The sequence below is a fragment of the Pungitius pungitius genome, chromosome 21 (genome assembly GCF_949316345.1).
Source record: "Pungitius pungitius chromosome 21, fPunPun2.1, whole genome shotgun sequence".
Classification (NCBI taxonomy): Eukaryota; Metazoa; Chordata; class Actinopteri; order Perciformes; family Gasterosteidae; genus Pungitius; species Pungitius pungitius.
The window spans coordinates 5,495,210-5,511,367 of record NC_084920.1 but is presented as its reverse complement, the minus strand read 5'-3'; the positions used below and the strand labels follow the sequence as shown (position 1 = coordinate 5,511,367).

Here is a 16,158-nt window from a genome sequence, read left to right as displayed (position 1 = left end):
TGAAGTTGACAAATAAATTAAGTTAACATGACCACGACATAAATTAAGTGAACAACACGAAAATCACAATGGTTTTTCTAAATAGTTAGTATGCGAGGACATGATTTATTTTGTTAAAGTGTTACCGCTGCAATGGCGCTTTGAGGAAACTTGAATTAAGACGTAAAGATGAAGGTTTGGACGGAGTTTTGCTCCCAATCAGCTTACTGAGGCGCACAGCGACATACAGTAACAGATTGGAGATTCAATTTTGGTTTGGCTTTCATGCACAACGAATTAATTCTCCCCAGGGGGGGAAATGCTATAGATTCCCACCTCGGTGCTTTACAGGGAGCCTGAGCGGCATGCCCTGGTTTTAATGAAGAGATTTGTAGCATGTGCCAAGAGAGATTATCTCTTAAGACAGTGGCCTGTTTAGGCGAATGTTTGGATTCTGTATAACCATGACCAATGTCAGTCAGAGTGACGAGATCTGCATAAATCATCTCAAGATTGTGGCGTTTATTGTATCGGGTTCCGGTTGCTTTTCAGGCAGTTCCACGTGAATTTCTTTAAAGATTCACAGTTTAATCTTTTATCTTTAAATCTGTGAACACAGATTTCAGTTGAATGTCTTATCTCATACCCTTTTTTATTTGTATTTAGGAATCCTCCATTTTCATATATATCATATCAAATTTGCATCACAAACTGGTTGGCCAGACTTTGTGATACTGCAACAAAGAACACGGAACATCAAAACAGCAACCCACAACCCCCCCCCCCCCCCCCCGCCCCAAATCTCCCTCCACATGGCCACATATGCTTGTGGCCTCGGTAAAACCATTTTGGCCCGAGTCCAAGCCCCCCTAAAATCAACCCCCCCCCCCCCGTCCCCAGGTTCCCCTTGCCGGATGGACATGGCACGACATTGCGGCCATGTGGCCAGCAGGAGGCTGTATTTAAGCCGGGGCAGCTCTGAAATGGGCCATAAAACCTCGCCAGCAAGTCTGGCTCCCCATGAGGCAACGGGCCTAAGTACTCATTGACAAGACTCCAACATCCCTGACTTCCCAGAGAGGGAGCACCAGAGGAAATAATGCGGGGGGGAAGAGAAGTGCAGCGGACAAAGACGAGGCGCGGACAGGAGGCGGTTGTCTGGCCCGTATAGACGTGCTTCTTTAAGACCGTTAGCGCTGGTGCTTCCACCCCACAACGTGCGGCTGCTTCATCATACTTTTCCACTGCCACATACTCACTCGTCATTATGGTTTTGCTAATTTGTCTTGCAGCTCATTTTTTCACTTAATGAAATAGCTCCTTGATTGCATATATTTAAAGGGACCTCGGGGGAAATATGTCACATTTTGATGCCACATGGCGGCCATGACATTCACATGTTCCCACTTCACGCATTCTCCCCACTTCATCGGCTTTCTAGAAAACATCGCTCACCCTGAAATATGTCACCGAATGACTCACGCAGCTGTAGCGTCTCAGAAACTGAACTAATGAAGTCGGTTTACAGACTCGCTTTTACGACACCCGGTTTGCACTCGCCGCCGTGCCAAAGAGTCGCAGAGTCGAGCAACCCAAATGTGCACCATGTGTTTAAAGGCGCTCCACCTGCGATGTGCTTACCCGCCGCGAATGAACGGGCAGTTCTGTTGCGGGCTGAAGGTTATGTTGCAGGATGGCAGGCTTGTGACCTGCTACACACGCTCCTCCAAAACACTGCACGGTGGACGAGGCGCTTCCATTTTTTGCATTATCAAACTGGCACTGATTGACGATTGGTGGCGTCTGTGAAAAGACAAAACGAGGTGTTTGATGGATGGCGGGCGTCCACGGCGAGGAGAAGGGAGATGATCTACGATCGAGCGCGGGAAAGTTTGGCACCGGCTCTCAGCGATGTCATAGCAACCAGGTTTTCATGCATTTTTCGATGCATCATGAGGTAGATCGCCACAATTTTACAGCTCAGGGAAATCTAAACAGAGCTGTTTTTGCGTGGCCTCTTGGGTGCTTTCAGTAACCAGGGATACTAAGGCTCCCTCGACTCTCACTCTCATTTTAATTGACTTTGGCCTGCAGGACGCCTTGTGTCCATTCAAACCTTTCTGGGCAGAGAGAGAGAGAGAGGAGGGAGAGAGAGGAGGGAGGTACAGAATGTGAATAGAGCTCCCTCAGAAACTAAAGAGTGCAGCCCACTAGAGCCGTTCTTGTTAGTTTGCTCGTGGTCTTTGTTCTCCTTTCAGCCCTTCTGGCTTAATGTCTTCAAACAAGCCGTTTGGGGGTTGTGATTCCTCTCGAAAAAAGAAAAAAAAAGTTTACAGCAAAAAAGCTGGACAGCACTGCTACAGTTAGTGTGGGAATAGGCGAGGAAGCGCTGCCGATGACGTCGCGTGGAGCAGCGCCAGGCGGGGAGTTCGGGGGTTGACAAGGGAGCAGGTGTCTATTAGATACAGAGCAGAGAGAGAGAGGGGAGGACGGAGGAGCATGAGCGCTCTTGGCATCTGCCTTACCTGCTGCCTCCCCTGCAGTCCCCCTGCCAGTAAACCGAGGGAAGGAGGGAGCGAGAACAAGAAAACAGACGAGGAGCAGAGAAAGCTATTTGGTGGAGGCAGCCACCTTTGTATTGGTGCTCATGCATGTCATGTTCGTGGGGTTATCCTCTCCCACAGGTCCTTCTGGCACTATTCATAGGGATGGGTTGCATTTGCCGTATATCTGTATTGAAAGGGTTATTTCAACTAAGTGGGGGCTTTTTTTTACCCGCACCCTAGTAGAATAGAGGTGAATGGACTTTAGGTCCCCACGTGGTTTCCCTATAGCTTCCGTAGCGCATATGTCCCTAGCTCCCTGAAGGTGTGTTTAACCAAATCGGAGTTAAAATCACTTTTACGTTTATGGAAGGAAAAATTAGTGTAAAAAAAAAATATATGTAATATGTAAAGCTCATCCTTCAGTCCCATTGTTTTGGAGTCGAGACAGAAATCCTGCAGCAAGTATCACAAAACACAAGCTAGACACCATGTAATTAAGGTGGACTGACCCTTTAATCTGGAGGCCCTTTTCTTTTGGTGGAGCAATAAAAGGCGGAATCTAGGTATTTAATCAGCACAGTTTATCTCTGTGCCTCCTGTCTGAATGTGTGGTGAAAGTTGCGGTGGGGGCGCCATCGCCGGAAAGGGCATTGAACAACTGTCAGAGAAGCAGGCCGTGTCATTTGTCACCTCTCCCTGGGGCCTTTATGACAGAGAGGCGAAGCTGGAGGGCCCAGCCACCGAAGCACCCATCTCAGCCCGGCAGATGCGCTTACCGCCCGTCGCCAAGGCCGACCATCCGGCCACGCAGCTGAGCACCGGCATATCAATACGGCTCAGACCCCCTCCTCCCCCCACCCCCCCCCACCCCCCCTCGGGACTATCTGCAGGGCAAACAGGATAGGCTCCTCTCCTTATGGACAAACGGAGACCCTTTGCCTGCCGCGGGGAGACCAATGTAAACAGAGCCACACCTGGAGACGAGTGTTTCCAGTTTGGGCTTTTTCTGAGGGAGGAGAAAACGGTAATCCTTTTGTGTTCATCACCCCCACTGTCCTGAGAGATGCTTGGGTGAAGGAGGTGGAGGAGGTGGAGGAGGCGGGGAGGCAGGGCGGGGGTCTCCTCCTCCCGTCATATGAAACCTGAAGTTTATCCTCTGAGTCAGTGGCAGAGCCTCCTACTTTAAACAGGTTGGAGGTGATCATTTTGTGCGGTGATAAGCCCTTTATCTAACGGCGGGGTAGAGTAATTCCTCTTTAAGTGGCAGCTTCCCTCCCTCCCTCCCTCCCTCTCTTATTCTTAGATATGTTTTGTCATTTGGCTGCTCGGCTCAACGCGGTTGTGTTTCCCCCTGCGGCTGTTGATGTCGGGCCTCGGTGTGAAGCGAGGGTGCGTTCCCCTCAGCCAGACGGCCTCGCGGTGGCACAGTTAGGGGATAAATTGTTGGGACGTGTTTATCAACATCGGAGAAGTGCAAGTTACCCCTTGTTGGAAGAGAATAATGGGACCTAATTGAGCTGTAACATGCTGGCTGGACGCCAGGCCCTCGAATTGAAAACTCTCTCTCCATCACAAGGGGGTCTGGGAAGAGGGAGGGTGCCGTGGAAACACTGCAGGACGCGAAGCTCCTAAACCTGTTAGCCGCACTCGCACCCGGTTGCATTCGATTAAAACCAACCCACAGATCCCGGCGATGTCGTCAGGAGAAGTGCACCTGAGAGGCCTTTCCCCCCCCCCCCCCCCCCCCCCCCCCTCGTCAACCAAAGCGAAGTCAGATCAATCCTCCGGAGGATCAGCGCGGCCCGCCTGTCTCCTGGCACCTGCCGTGCCAAGAACAGGAGGCGGGGGGGTGGGGGGGGGCTGAGAGAGAACAGAGAGGGAGCATGAGCGGGTGGGAAGGAGGAGAAAACCCAGCTGCCTCCTCAGCGCCCGAGCCCCGTGCTGCTTTTAAAGGAGCGGGAGGGAGGCCAGCGAGGGAGAGGGTGAGGGAGAGAGACTGCTGGCACCATCTGTACATGTCTTTTGTATTCCAGCCCTCATCTTTACACAGAGCGAGGCTGGTGTGCTCAGTGTTCAAATGAAAGGCGAGGACGTGCCTTTTGGGGGCTGCGATGCTTCTGAGAGGCGAGGAGAAGGTGTGGGCTTGTGTGTCGATGCCCGAAATCCACTTTTGTCCTCGGAAAAGCCGGCGCGCTCAAATGGCATCGGCTGTCCTATTTATTTTACCTCCATGTAAAGAGCCAGTGGAGTGTCTTCCTGTTTATGTGTGTGTGTGTGTGTGTGTGTGTGTGTGTGTGTGTGTGTGCGTCAGCAGGCTTGTACTCTGTTTGCAAGCACTCATGTGAGGGCAAATCTCTGGGTTACCATGTTTGTGATGGGAGTCAGAAGCTTTTGTTTGTTCCTCCCTCCCATCAGCCCCATTAGCCTGATGCCTCCTCTCTCACTGACTCATTCAACCTTTTATTTTCTCTCTCTCTCTCTCCCTGTGTCCCTCCCTGTCTCTCCCCCCTTCCTCCCTCTCCGTGCAATGTGGGCTGTGGTGGCCCGTCCTCGCATGTAGGGTGGATCTGCCCTGGGAGGACAGCCTGCACTGTCTGCTGTCATATTGACGTGGCTTTCTTGCGCAAAACCGCAGCTGAAATCACCAGGCGTTCTGTCCCCCCCCCTCCCTCCCTCCCTCCCTCCCTCCCTCGCTCCTCAGTCAGCCTAGAAGTGCGATGAATCATAAGAGGGAGATGGCTGCCCTGCTCTTTGATTGAATCCACATTTCCTTTCTCCTCCAACGCCGCAGATGGAGGCTAGACGGAGGCATGGGGAAAGCAAGAGTGGGAGTAAAAAAAGGGGGAGAAAAGGGGGAGTCTTTTGTAGTGTGCACAGTACAAAAACATGCACTGCAGATGAAAAGCATATGATTCGATCAAACGCAACTCTGTGGCAGCTACCTCACCGAGCGGTAGGTAGGAAGGGAGAGAGGAGGGAAGGGCCGGACGCCATCCGCGGGCCCAGAGTGAACCCTACTGGCCAAGAGTGGCAGTGACAGGCCGGATATGAAGCTCGTCTTTATTATTACTTATTATTAGATTTTGGTTATTGGTAGGACAAATATGCTTTTAGGGGAAAAAGCCATGCTTTCATTTATAATTTAGGTTTAAGTCAACAAAGCCACCGGTTTACACAAATGAACGGAAAGAGAGTTCTGATGGAATAGGACCCTCACTGGACTGACTATATAACTAATAGGATAAACTATCTTTACAGAGAAAATAACTATTAAAATAAAGGGAAATAATCCCTCACTCAAACTGTAAATGTGGCACAGACCTGTGCAAGCAAATACAAATGTCTCACTAATGTCTATCTTGCTACTAGCTAATATAAGTAATATATTTAACCTCTGGTAATGTCAAAAGCTAAAGTTTTGTCAAAAGGACAAAAAATATTCAATTCAATTCAACAATAATATAAATAGCACTAACTAAAAAGGAAAACTGAATGGACACAAGTTTTTTTCTTACATTTACTCAGCAGGCAATTTCTGAAAAGGTCCAGACTTTTCTTTGAATTTGTACAAAATGTTTTATTAACATTTCTTATGTTTCTTCATTCTATACGATGCTTAAATGTTCAATGTTGTCACATGGACGTAGCCTCTACACCTTTTTTGTTTTGTACCTCGCACATACATGACCGAGGCCTTAAACGCATCATTTTGTCCGTTAGGCCATTGCTTTTTTCTTCCTTCTTCTCTTTTTTTCTTCTTTGCAGGTTTTTTATTTGTTTTGGAAGCACTTGCAGTAGTCATTTCTCACACGACTCCACTGATGCACTCATTGCTCTGCTCTCTCTCTCTCTCTCTCTCTCTCTCTCTCCAGCTCTCCTGTCGTCGTGGTGTGAGGAGCTGGGACGCCTCCTCCTCCTCCGGCACCAGAAGAACAGGCAGAACGAACCTCCGGGAAAAGTGCCCATGCAGCCCCCCATGAGCTCCATGAAGCCCGGCCTCTCGCACGGGTCAGTATTCGCACCGCTGCGCTTTTTGGCTGGTGTGTGAGATGTGTGTGTGTGTATGTGTGTGTGAACAGACAGACCAGGCCTGTGGGGAAAGCCCTTCCTCTCCACAGGAACCCTTTGGTTCCTTTTGGATCAGTGGCCAGAGTAACTGCCTGACTAACTGCTAGTAGCTCACTACGCCTAGAACATGTAGTTTGTAATCGCAACACAGGAAGGCCATGCTTCAATTTCACAATCTTACCGATAAAACCTTTGTGCCTTTCTCTGTCGTCCAGCCAATGCAAATATGCTCATTACGACTGTGCTATCGCGCACGGCAAATATTTGTGCATCGGTGCAGCTGGTAACACTCGATTTTCCTACATGCTGTTTTTTCATCCGTTCTCAGCAGAGATGGATCTTTTCCCTACGACTCGGTCCCCTGGCCACAGAACACCAATCAGCCTCCAGGTTCGTTGTCGGTGGTCACTACCGTGTGGGGTGTGACCAACACGTCGCAGAGCCAGGTGAGATCCCACAGCTCGCCAACAGAGTACAAGTGTGTCACTGCAGGAACTTTCTCAGCAGTCCCTATCATTTCGATTTTGTCATTTTCTGTCTTTCTGTCTTAAGGCATGCAACATTTACATGTATCCCTAAATCCGCTCTGTATGTGGATGTCCAATAGGTGTTGGGGAATCCCATGGTGAACAACAACAATCCCATGAACCCCGGGGGCAACCCAATGGGCTCCGGTATGTCTGGTAGCAATCCAGGCATGAACTCTTCTCAGTTCCCTGGTCCTCAGCAGCAGTTCCACAGCAAGGGCAACTCCAACCAGGCCTACATGCAGCAGGGCATGTATGGACGACCCAACTATCCCGGAGGGGGAGGCTTTGGTGGCAAGTAAGTGGAAACTGTCTTTACGATGATTGAAAATCACATACAAAGACTGAATTATGTCAGATCAAATGGTGGCACTCCTTATAGGCTTATATTGTGTCGCTTTCTGTCACAGTTACCCGGGAGGGCCAAACTCTGGACCTGGAGGAATGGGCATGCCCCAACACTCCCGTCCTCCGTCGGACTTCACCCAGCCTGCCGCTGCCGCCGCCGCCGCTGCCGTTGCTGCTGCGGCCGCCACGGCAACAGCCACTGCCACGGCGACGGTAGCCGCCATGCAGGAGACCCAGAACAAAGACATGAACCAATACGGACCGGTGAGACACTGTCCCCTCTCTCGCTGTCCTCAATACTAGCAGTAGTACTCATAAATAAAACTGAGAGAAGTAGATGTCAGGTAAATGGTGAGCAAGGCTGAGTCCCTGTTGAGTGAGAATAATTAGCTGGAGTCGTAATGGAGCCAAATGGCCCATCAAGCTCACAGGGACACGTTTTTTACACATGGCAGGACTTTTTCTTTTTTTTGTAACTTTTAATATACTCTTTTCACTTGCCATATTTGCTAAATTGATAGAAAACTGTCAGATGGTTGGTTGATCGAACCCATTTTGTCTTCCAGATGAGTTCTTCTTTCCAGATGGGACCCAGCCAGGCCTACAACAGCCAGTTCATGAACCAGCCAGGCCCGCGAGGCCCTCAATCCATCCCTGGGAACATGGGCACTGGCATGAATGCGTCCAGCATGAGCGGACCCCCCATGGGGATGAACCAGCCCAGGGGCCAAGGCATGGGGCCTTTTGGAGCCCACGCACAAAGGATGCCCCAGCAGGGCTATGCAGGACCCCGGCCTCAGGGCATGGGCATGCAGGGCATGAAAAGGCCGTACCCAGGCGAGGTGAGTGGATGTGAATTCCTCACTATCAGCTTCAAGGTTCAACTTGTTTGGAGATTGTTGAATTTATGTACTGTGTCGTGCCTTCATCCTCAGCCAAACTACAGTGGGCAGCAGTATGGTCCAAACAGCCAGTTCCCGAACCAGCAGGGGCCGTACCCCACACCCAACCCCACCAGGCCGCTGCCGTCCCCAAACTACCCTGGCCAAAGGATGCCGGGACAGCAGCTGCAGGGCCAATACCCGCCACCCAGTGGTGCCATGGGCCAGTACTATAAGGTACAGTCATAATGCTATTCACAAAAAAAAGATGATAATTGTATGCAGGGTTTCGTACCAAAACCCTTTTAGCAAGGTGTGAGCAGCTTTTTGTTATCTGTTTTAATTACAGCAAGAGCCACCTTTTAATGGACAAACAAATAACTTCTCTGGGAGTGGATATCAATACAGCCAGGGTAATATGAATGGGGTAAGTCCATTTTTGTATCAGTTGTGATTCATCATATTATATATGTGTATGTTATATATATGCATATATCATTGTCTCTGTTGTGCTGTTATTCGTCCTCTAAAGATTTGATTTACTAATCATAATTTTTCTCTATATAGCCACCCAGACCTGTGGGTAACTACCCTCACTCCCCAGTGCCAGGCAACCCCACCCCTCCTATGACTCCAGGAAGTAACATCCCTCCATATCTGTCGCCAAACCAGGACGTGAAGCCACCCTTCCCTCCTGACATCAAACCAAATATCACCGCTCTTCCTCCCCCTTCAGGTTGGTTACTCCAATAAAAAAAAATCCAATTTAGAAAGCTTAATAGTGTATTATTTCATCAAAGGTTCACAGTGGTCTAACCGCAGTTCTTCTCTAACCAACGCAGCCAACCACAACGAGGAGCTGCGCTTAACGTTCCCAGTGCGAGACGGGGTGGTCCTAGAGCCCTTCCGGCTAGAGCACAACCTGGCTGTCAGCAACCACGTCTTCCACCTACGGCCCTCCGTACATCAGACGCTCATGTGGAGGTAGGACATAGCTTTTCCTCATAATACGATAGTTGTATTTTGCCTCTAGAAATCGGTTCCCTTGTTGGGGTCTTATAGGTACCTGGAAACATCATTCCGCGCAGTTTAGAACTGGTCCTGACCTCTCAAACTAAACATTATCTGCTTCAGTAAAAAGGGTTTTTAAAAAGTTTAAGTAAGAGGGAGAAAGAGATTTGGTTCCTGGATGCTGCTTTTGTTGGGTTTACAGTGTGTAAAACAACTGGAATAAATATCTAATGGGCACCAACAGGTCGCTACCCTCCTGTCATTACTATTTTCCTTGGACATGGTCAGCCTTACAAAAATATTTATATATTTAAGCGCCATAAAGTCCTTGGCAGATGGGAAGCCAGTGTCGTATCATCTTCTTGTCGGTGCATAAATAACTTTAATTTAACTAATGACAAGGACATCAGTGGGAGGTGAATCATCATTTCAAAATAACAAATGATGTTATTTCCAAGAATCTTTTTTTGATTATTCTCTCTGGCTTCTCTGATCATTCGATTGTCAGTCATCAGGGAAATTACATTACACATAAGAGACCGGGAGTAAAGGACCAATGGGAATTCTTCAAGTCATCTTAACCTTTGGCGAGCTGATCTAAAATGATGTGCAGCCCTGTCTGCCACACTTTTTAAAATTAAGACCCCCACTATTCCCAGCCAACTTGTAGAAGGTCATTCATGCATTCATTTTCTCTTATTTAGATTATTGTAATTCCCACTACTCCCCTCTCAAGCCAAAGTCACTCTTCCATCTGGAGCTTATTAGGCGCCTCGCCATAAGAACTCTTTCCGGTGCCACATTGTGATACCACATCAATCTAAATCACCAGTGTTTTTGCTTCAGGATTGATTCGGAGATTTAAAGACCAACTTGGGACTGCCTTTTATGTCGCACAGGACACTCTGTAACACTCACTCACAAATTCATTCATTTGCCTGGCTGTGCAGATCGGACCTGGAGCTGCAGTTCAAGTGCTACCACCACGAAGACCGTCAGATGAACACCAACTGGCCGGCATCTGTCCAAGTCAGCGTGAACGCCACTCCGCTCACCATCGAGCGCGGCGACAACAAGACCTCCCACAAACCCCTGCACTTGAAACAAGTGTGCCAGCCAGGAAGGAACACCATCCAGATCACAGTCACCGCCTGCTGCTGTGTGAGTAAACACATCTGCAGAACTAATGAGAGGAGGTTTATGTAAAACATGACTAAAAGTACAACATATTCATATAATTTGTGTAATAATACATATTATTGAGGCTGTGTCATTGACGTTGAGGTTTCCTCTTGCAGTCGCACTTGTTTGTGCTGCAGCTCGTCCACAGGCCCTCGGTCCGCTCCGTCCTGCAGGGCTTACTGAAGAAGAGGCTTCTGCCTGCAGAGCACTGCATCACCAAAGGTAAACGAGGGGAGCAAAGAACACGCAGTCACATTCTGCACCATCCATTGTCCCTGCTTACGCACGTCTATTTCTCCCCTGCTGTCTCAAAGTCAAGAGGAACTTCAGCAGCGTCGCGGCGTCATCGGGGAACGCGGCGCTCAACGGAGAGGACGGCGTGGAGCAGACGGCCATCAAGGTTTCCCTCAAATGTCCAATCACCTTCCGGCGAATACAACTTCCAGCGAGAGGCCACGACTGCAAACACGTTCAGGTAGGGACCGCGGGGAGAGACAGACACACGGAGAGAGTCAAACGGCACACCAAAAGAAGGATTTGAAAGCGACGTATGTGGTTAATAAGTAGGAGTCTTTTTTTTCTTGCTCTTCCAGTGTTTTGATTTGGAATCATATTTACAACTTAACTGCGAGCGGGGGACATGGCGATGTCCTGTATGCAAGTAAGTTTCTCCAGTTTGACTGCACAATAACCTTTTGCCCAGATTGTACTTTGACTGTAATTCCCGTGCTTCTCTCTTAGTTTTTTAAGCCCGTTCCTTCTCTCTCCCCAGTAAAACAGCATTGTTAGAGGGACTTGAAGTGGACCAGTACATGTGGGGGATCTTGAACGCCATTCAAAAGTAAGCTCAAAACGCCTTTGCACTGCATACAGTTTATTTCTCTTTGTCTCCTTGTAGCTTAACCACTTGAACTGTATTCCACCAGCTCGGAGTTTGAAGAAGTGACCATCGACCCGACATGTAGTTGGCGGCCGGTGGCCATTAAATCCGATATCCACATCAAGGAGGATCCAGATGGACCGCTGGCCAAGAGGTTTAAGACTATGAGCCCCAGCCAGATGATCATGCCCAATGTGATGGAGATGATAGCTCAACTCGGCCCCGGACCGTCACCGTACCCGTTGTTGTCTTCTCAGCAAGGGGGCAACAGTGAATACGGCAGCCAAGGTAGGATGCAGGGTCATTCCCTCCCACGTGCCCCAGTAAATGTAGCAAGGTGTAGCAAGTATGTAGATGCACAACAAAAGCATCAACTGATTTACTGTGTTTTTTTTTTTATTTTGTGTGCTAGGCAACAGTTACCAGGGCCACGGGAACTTTGACTTCCCTCACGGCACGCCCGGTGGTACGTCGATGAATGACTTCATGCACGGTCCCCAGCTGTCTCACCCGCCCGACATGCCCAACAGCCTGATGACCCAAGACAAGCCCCTCTCACACAACATGCCTGACTCAGTGAGTTTACTTCATGATCTCTGCATTTCAGCCTCTCTTTGTCTTTTTAACACATATTTCATTTGTCTATTAAACCTTTACTTTGTAAACTATATAAATGTGTGTCATCAAAATTGTGGAGAGCTTTTTTTATCCTCTATATTCTCGACAGTTTTTAATCAAGTCGTTAAAGATAAATGCCCCCTAATTAAAATGAGTATTAGTTAGTCTGAAGATTTCCCCCCTCGTCTCCCTGCAGATACCTCACTCTGCAGGCAATGACCAGTCACATGGTCCTCTGCAGAGCTTACATCCATCTCCGCACCCTGGGAGCCAATCGGGGCAGCAGCTACACCACAGCGGGCCTCATCAGCCGTCACGGCAAGCTCCGCCTCCTCAGCAGCAGCAGCAGCAGCAGCAGCAGCAACAGCAGCAACAGCAGCAACAGCCGCCTGGCCCCAACAACCACCCCCACGGCGACCTAGCTTTCAACCCATCCAGCAGCTTGGACAGCCAGGCGGGGTCGGACATGCCCGAGCCATCTTTAGACGTGAGTCTCCGACACACGGCACACCGTTTATTCAGCCTTCGATGATCCGTGCTCACTTGCGTGACTAAACAAACCACCCCTCCTTCCTCACAGCTCCTTCCAGAGCTGGCTAACCCAGACGAGCTGTTGTCGTACCTGGACCCACCGGACCTCCCCAGCAATAGCAACGACGACCTTCTATCGCTCTTCGAAAACAACTGAGGCAATTCAGACATATATAAACTTTTTCTGACTGCCTGCAGTCCCCCCCCCCCCCGCCCTCCCCTGGAAACCCATGGCGGGTTGCACAGTACTTGATAAACACAAAGATGCACTCCCTTTCTCTTCTTCCTCTTGTACAGTTTTCATTGGCCAGCACGGATTGACTGAAAGTGGTAAAAACTCCCAGGGCGGGATGCGGACCGCCCCCCTCACCCAGGCGATACTTTTGAATTGTGCAGCTATACTGGGTTCATTTTTTTTTACGCCACACACAGGTGTGTATGTGTGCACATTAGGAACGTGTTGTAGCATTTTTTTTTTTAATCAATTTTTTGTTTCCTTTTGAGAGAAAAAAAAAATGTTCAATGTATAAAACAGAAAAATAGCTGTTAAAAACCTGCGCTATCTGGCCAGCGTGCACCATGTCCATATTGTTATTCCAGACTGAGAGGCCACAGCTTCCTGGTGTTGCAGCTCCATTCCCTAAGTGGTGCGGGTAGCTGCACTGTTTTGTCCACCACACGTCATTTAAAAGCACAAGAGATTCGGGCAATGCGAAACGAACGATCGGTCTTTACGAATGCAAGAAAAAAGAAAATACGGTTCGATTGGCCTGTCCGTCCTTGACGAAAAATGTTTTTAAAAGTTTTTTTGCTCGACATTTTGAAAAGGTTTTTTGGGGAATAATCGGCTTCCACTTTGTCTACAATTGTGATACATACATATTTTTGTCAAAAAGAGGTATACCTGCTTTACAGTCCTAAGAGTTCAGTGGTGGAAAAACAACAAAAAAACCTTTGTACTGCACAAACAGAATAGCAAAGCTGTACTTCTACATATTGTATAGTTACCTCCTGTGCAGAGGAGTGATTTTAAGGGAAAGCTACAATATGAGAGATCTGGGTTCCTGTATAGATCCTGCTGCATTTATTGCTTCCTGCTGTGACTCCTTCCATGCCGTCTGCTCTGCGTGAGCCTCGGCGTCGCACGTGTCAGCAATTTTGCAACGATGCATCTCTCCGCCTGTTAAATGATGTGCTGTTAAAGTAGTCTACAAAGTGCATGTGTGCCAAGCCCTCGTCTAGTGCTGTTCCAAGTGGTAACAAAAAAAAAGATAGTGTGGTTTTTATCAGTTGCTTTTTTCGTGGCTTTTTTTGTTTTTGTTTTTTACGTTTTGTTTTCATTTTCCATCAGATTTAGTATTAGTATTTAACACTAACATTGAAGGGATAATGCCGATATCAGCAATACATTTACCCAGTGTTTGCTGGATATACTGTGTTATGTTTGTTTGTGAACGCGTTTTTTGTTGCTGCATAATTTAACTATCCATAAATCTTTTGGGAAACTGCTCAACATCACCAAAGTTAGAGGGATGAGAATGGAGAGGTTTGTGTCTGCCTCTGTGTGACTGCGTGCATGAGTGGGTGTGAGATTGTGCGCGTGTGTTTCTATCAGTGTGATGGGAAGAAATGTTGATTTCAAAGATATAGGGGAGGACAAATACAGTTTATCCATCACTGCTGTTCAAGAAGTGGTTTTTAAAGCAGTATTGGCCGCAGTCTTTTTTTGCCACTTTTGTTTTCAATTTCACTTTTTGAGAAGAGCGCTGTTCAGTATGCAAATGTATTATTTTTAAAAAAAATGCTATTGTACTGTAAATATCATTGTGAATATTTTTGTATCATCTTGATAATGTTCGTCCTTGATCATTAGTCATCCGACCTAACAACACACGCTCCCAGGCTCCCATCTAACCACTGACTTTGTTTGTAACCAGCACACGACAGCCGTCTCGCCTCCTTGTTGTGGGGAGGCGAGTCTAAATGTCACATAAGCTATTTCCTGCAGGTTGCCGTGCTTTCTAGTCACTTTCCTCCCAGTGCACTCTGTCTCACACCTGTCGTTTGTAGACAGGTGTCCCATCTTTATGCCCCACCCCCCCCCCCCCATCCCTACATCAGCTCACAGTGGTTGTGTAGCCTCATTTCAGTTTTCAAATGCCAATCTTTTCTTTTATGCCGCCGTATTTTATTGAAAGTGTTGTCTGTTCATCAATTTATGTTAACATTTTATCTGTGATTCTGAACGGTAATAGTTTAAAAAAGATGTGGTGTCGACTGGCTTTCAGTGTAATTAGTGAGCTATGTGAATATCATTATTGTTGCTAATTGTCAATACACAGTGGTATCACAACAATATTTTAAAGAAATCCATAATATTGTTTATATTTTTGTTATAGAAAATGTGGCTTTTTTAAAAGCATGAGACCGTATACATTTTTATCCCCTTTTTGTTTTTGGTAAATTATTTTGTACTGGTTTTCTTATTAATCTGTAAGGCTAGAAATCCAATTTCTTTCAACTGTAGCATTGTGCTGATTTAACCACCCTGGTTTTATGTAAACATTATTTTAAGCGTCATTTAAGAAATATTTTTTTTTCCAGTTCAGCACACTGACATGTTGTTGCATATTTATGTCACAAGGAGACATTAAATTAAAATATCCACGTTTTCATATTTTACTATCAGAATTTAAACTTTTAATCAATCCGATGGACGTCATCACTATTTCGCATCACATTTCGTCTTTACTTTCAAGTGAGTCAATTTCATATAAGGCAGCACCTCAAATGTGTTGTTGCACAATCACAAAAAAGGGCCCTTACTCTGGGGGGAAGTTGTTTTCAAAAAAGGAAAATTAAAGGAAAAAAAGATACAGTGGCCTGGAAAAGATGTTGAGGGCAAGGCCAGATCAAACGTCCCAAGGATGCTTGTATATATGTAAATGAATATAGAGACATGTGAACAGAAATGTATTCATTTTCCCTGGGAATGTGCATTGTTTTTTCCAAATAATAAAAAGCTTGCAACCCCTCTACTGGAAGTGGCTGAATATGGAAAATTAAACTTGTTAGGTAGTGTCTGTGGGTATCTCTCAGCATTTTGTTCTCATGTAACATACTTTCAGCTCTTTATAGTAGGAGAACTGGGACCGCTATGTTTTACATGTAATATTTAGCCTGTGTTCTAGCCTGTCACCTGCACACTCTTGAGGTGCTGAACTAAAAAAGGAAGAGGGAAAAAAAGGTTACAAAGGTTAACATTGTTCAGAGGGGTGGGTGTAAGGTGGAGGGTTTGACGGATCCAGAAGATTGTAACCAAATCCATAGTTTGTACAATTTTTTGATATCATGAGCAGTTTGAAAAATCCTACAATCTAAGGTGATTCATGCAATGTGGCCATTGTCTCTATTGTGTACATTGTATGTACAATCATTTCATATTCTAAACTGGTCAGAAAATGAAAGGAACTAATTGTGATTTTTAGTCTTGCCGAACTGTATGTAGTTAGATGATGTGACAACCTAATATTTATCTAATAAATATGTATTCAGATGATACCTGTACGTCACTGTGGTCGTGTCTT

At 47.0% G+C, this 16,158-nt stretch overlaps 1 protein-coding gene across 7 annotated transcripts in view; it reads left to right on the top strand.

Annotated features, from left to right (window-relative positions):
* The window catches only part of LOC119212522 (zinc finger MIZ domain-containing protein 1-like), a 92,218-nt gene extending 76,080 nt beyond the window's left edge, over window positions 1-16,138 (top strand). For 5 of the 7 annotated variants that reach the window (XM_037463005.2, XM_037463001.2, XM_037463003.2 and 2 more), the window contains 18 exons: window positions 6,398-6,533; window positions 6,922-7,039; window positions 7,201-7,418; window positions 7,531-7,732; window positions 8,035-8,310; window positions 8,404-8,586; window positions 8,699-8,776; window positions 8,917-9,085; window positions 9,192-9,333; window positions 10,311-10,521; window positions 10,659-10,764; window positions 10,857-11,017; window positions 11,136-11,203; window positions 11,315-11,383; window positions 11,469-11,710; window positions 11,835-11,998; window positions 12,237-12,527; window positions 12,621-16,138. In XM_037463005.2, coding sequence (XP_037318902.1) covers window positions 6,398-6,533; window positions 6,922-7,039; window positions 7,201-7,418; window positions 7,531-7,732; window positions 8,035-8,310; window positions 8,404-8,586; window positions 8,699-8,776; window positions 8,917-9,085; window positions 9,192-9,333; window positions 10,311-10,521; window positions 10,659-10,764; window positions 10,857-11,017; window positions 11,136-11,203; window positions 11,315-11,383; window positions 11,469-11,710; window positions 11,835-11,998; window positions 12,237-12,527; window positions 12,621-12,728 — 2,942 coding nt within the window. In that variant the 3' untranslated portion in view covers window positions 12,729-16,138. The remainder of the gene's footprint in view (window positions 1-6,397; window positions 6,534-6,921; window positions 7,040-7,200; window positions 7,419-7,530; window positions 7,733-8,034; window positions 8,311-8,403; window positions 8,587-8,698; window positions 8,777-8,916; window positions 9,086-9,191; window positions 9,334-10,310; window positions 10,522-10,658; window positions 10,765-10,856; window positions 11,018-11,135; window positions 11,204-11,314; window positions 11,384-11,468; window positions 11,711-11,834; window positions 11,999-12,236; window positions 12,528-12,620) is intronic. The other 2 variants (XM_037463006.2, XM_037463004.2) reach the window with 1 other exon arrangement.
* The last annotated feature ends 20 nt before the right edge of the window (window positions 16,139-16,158 follow it).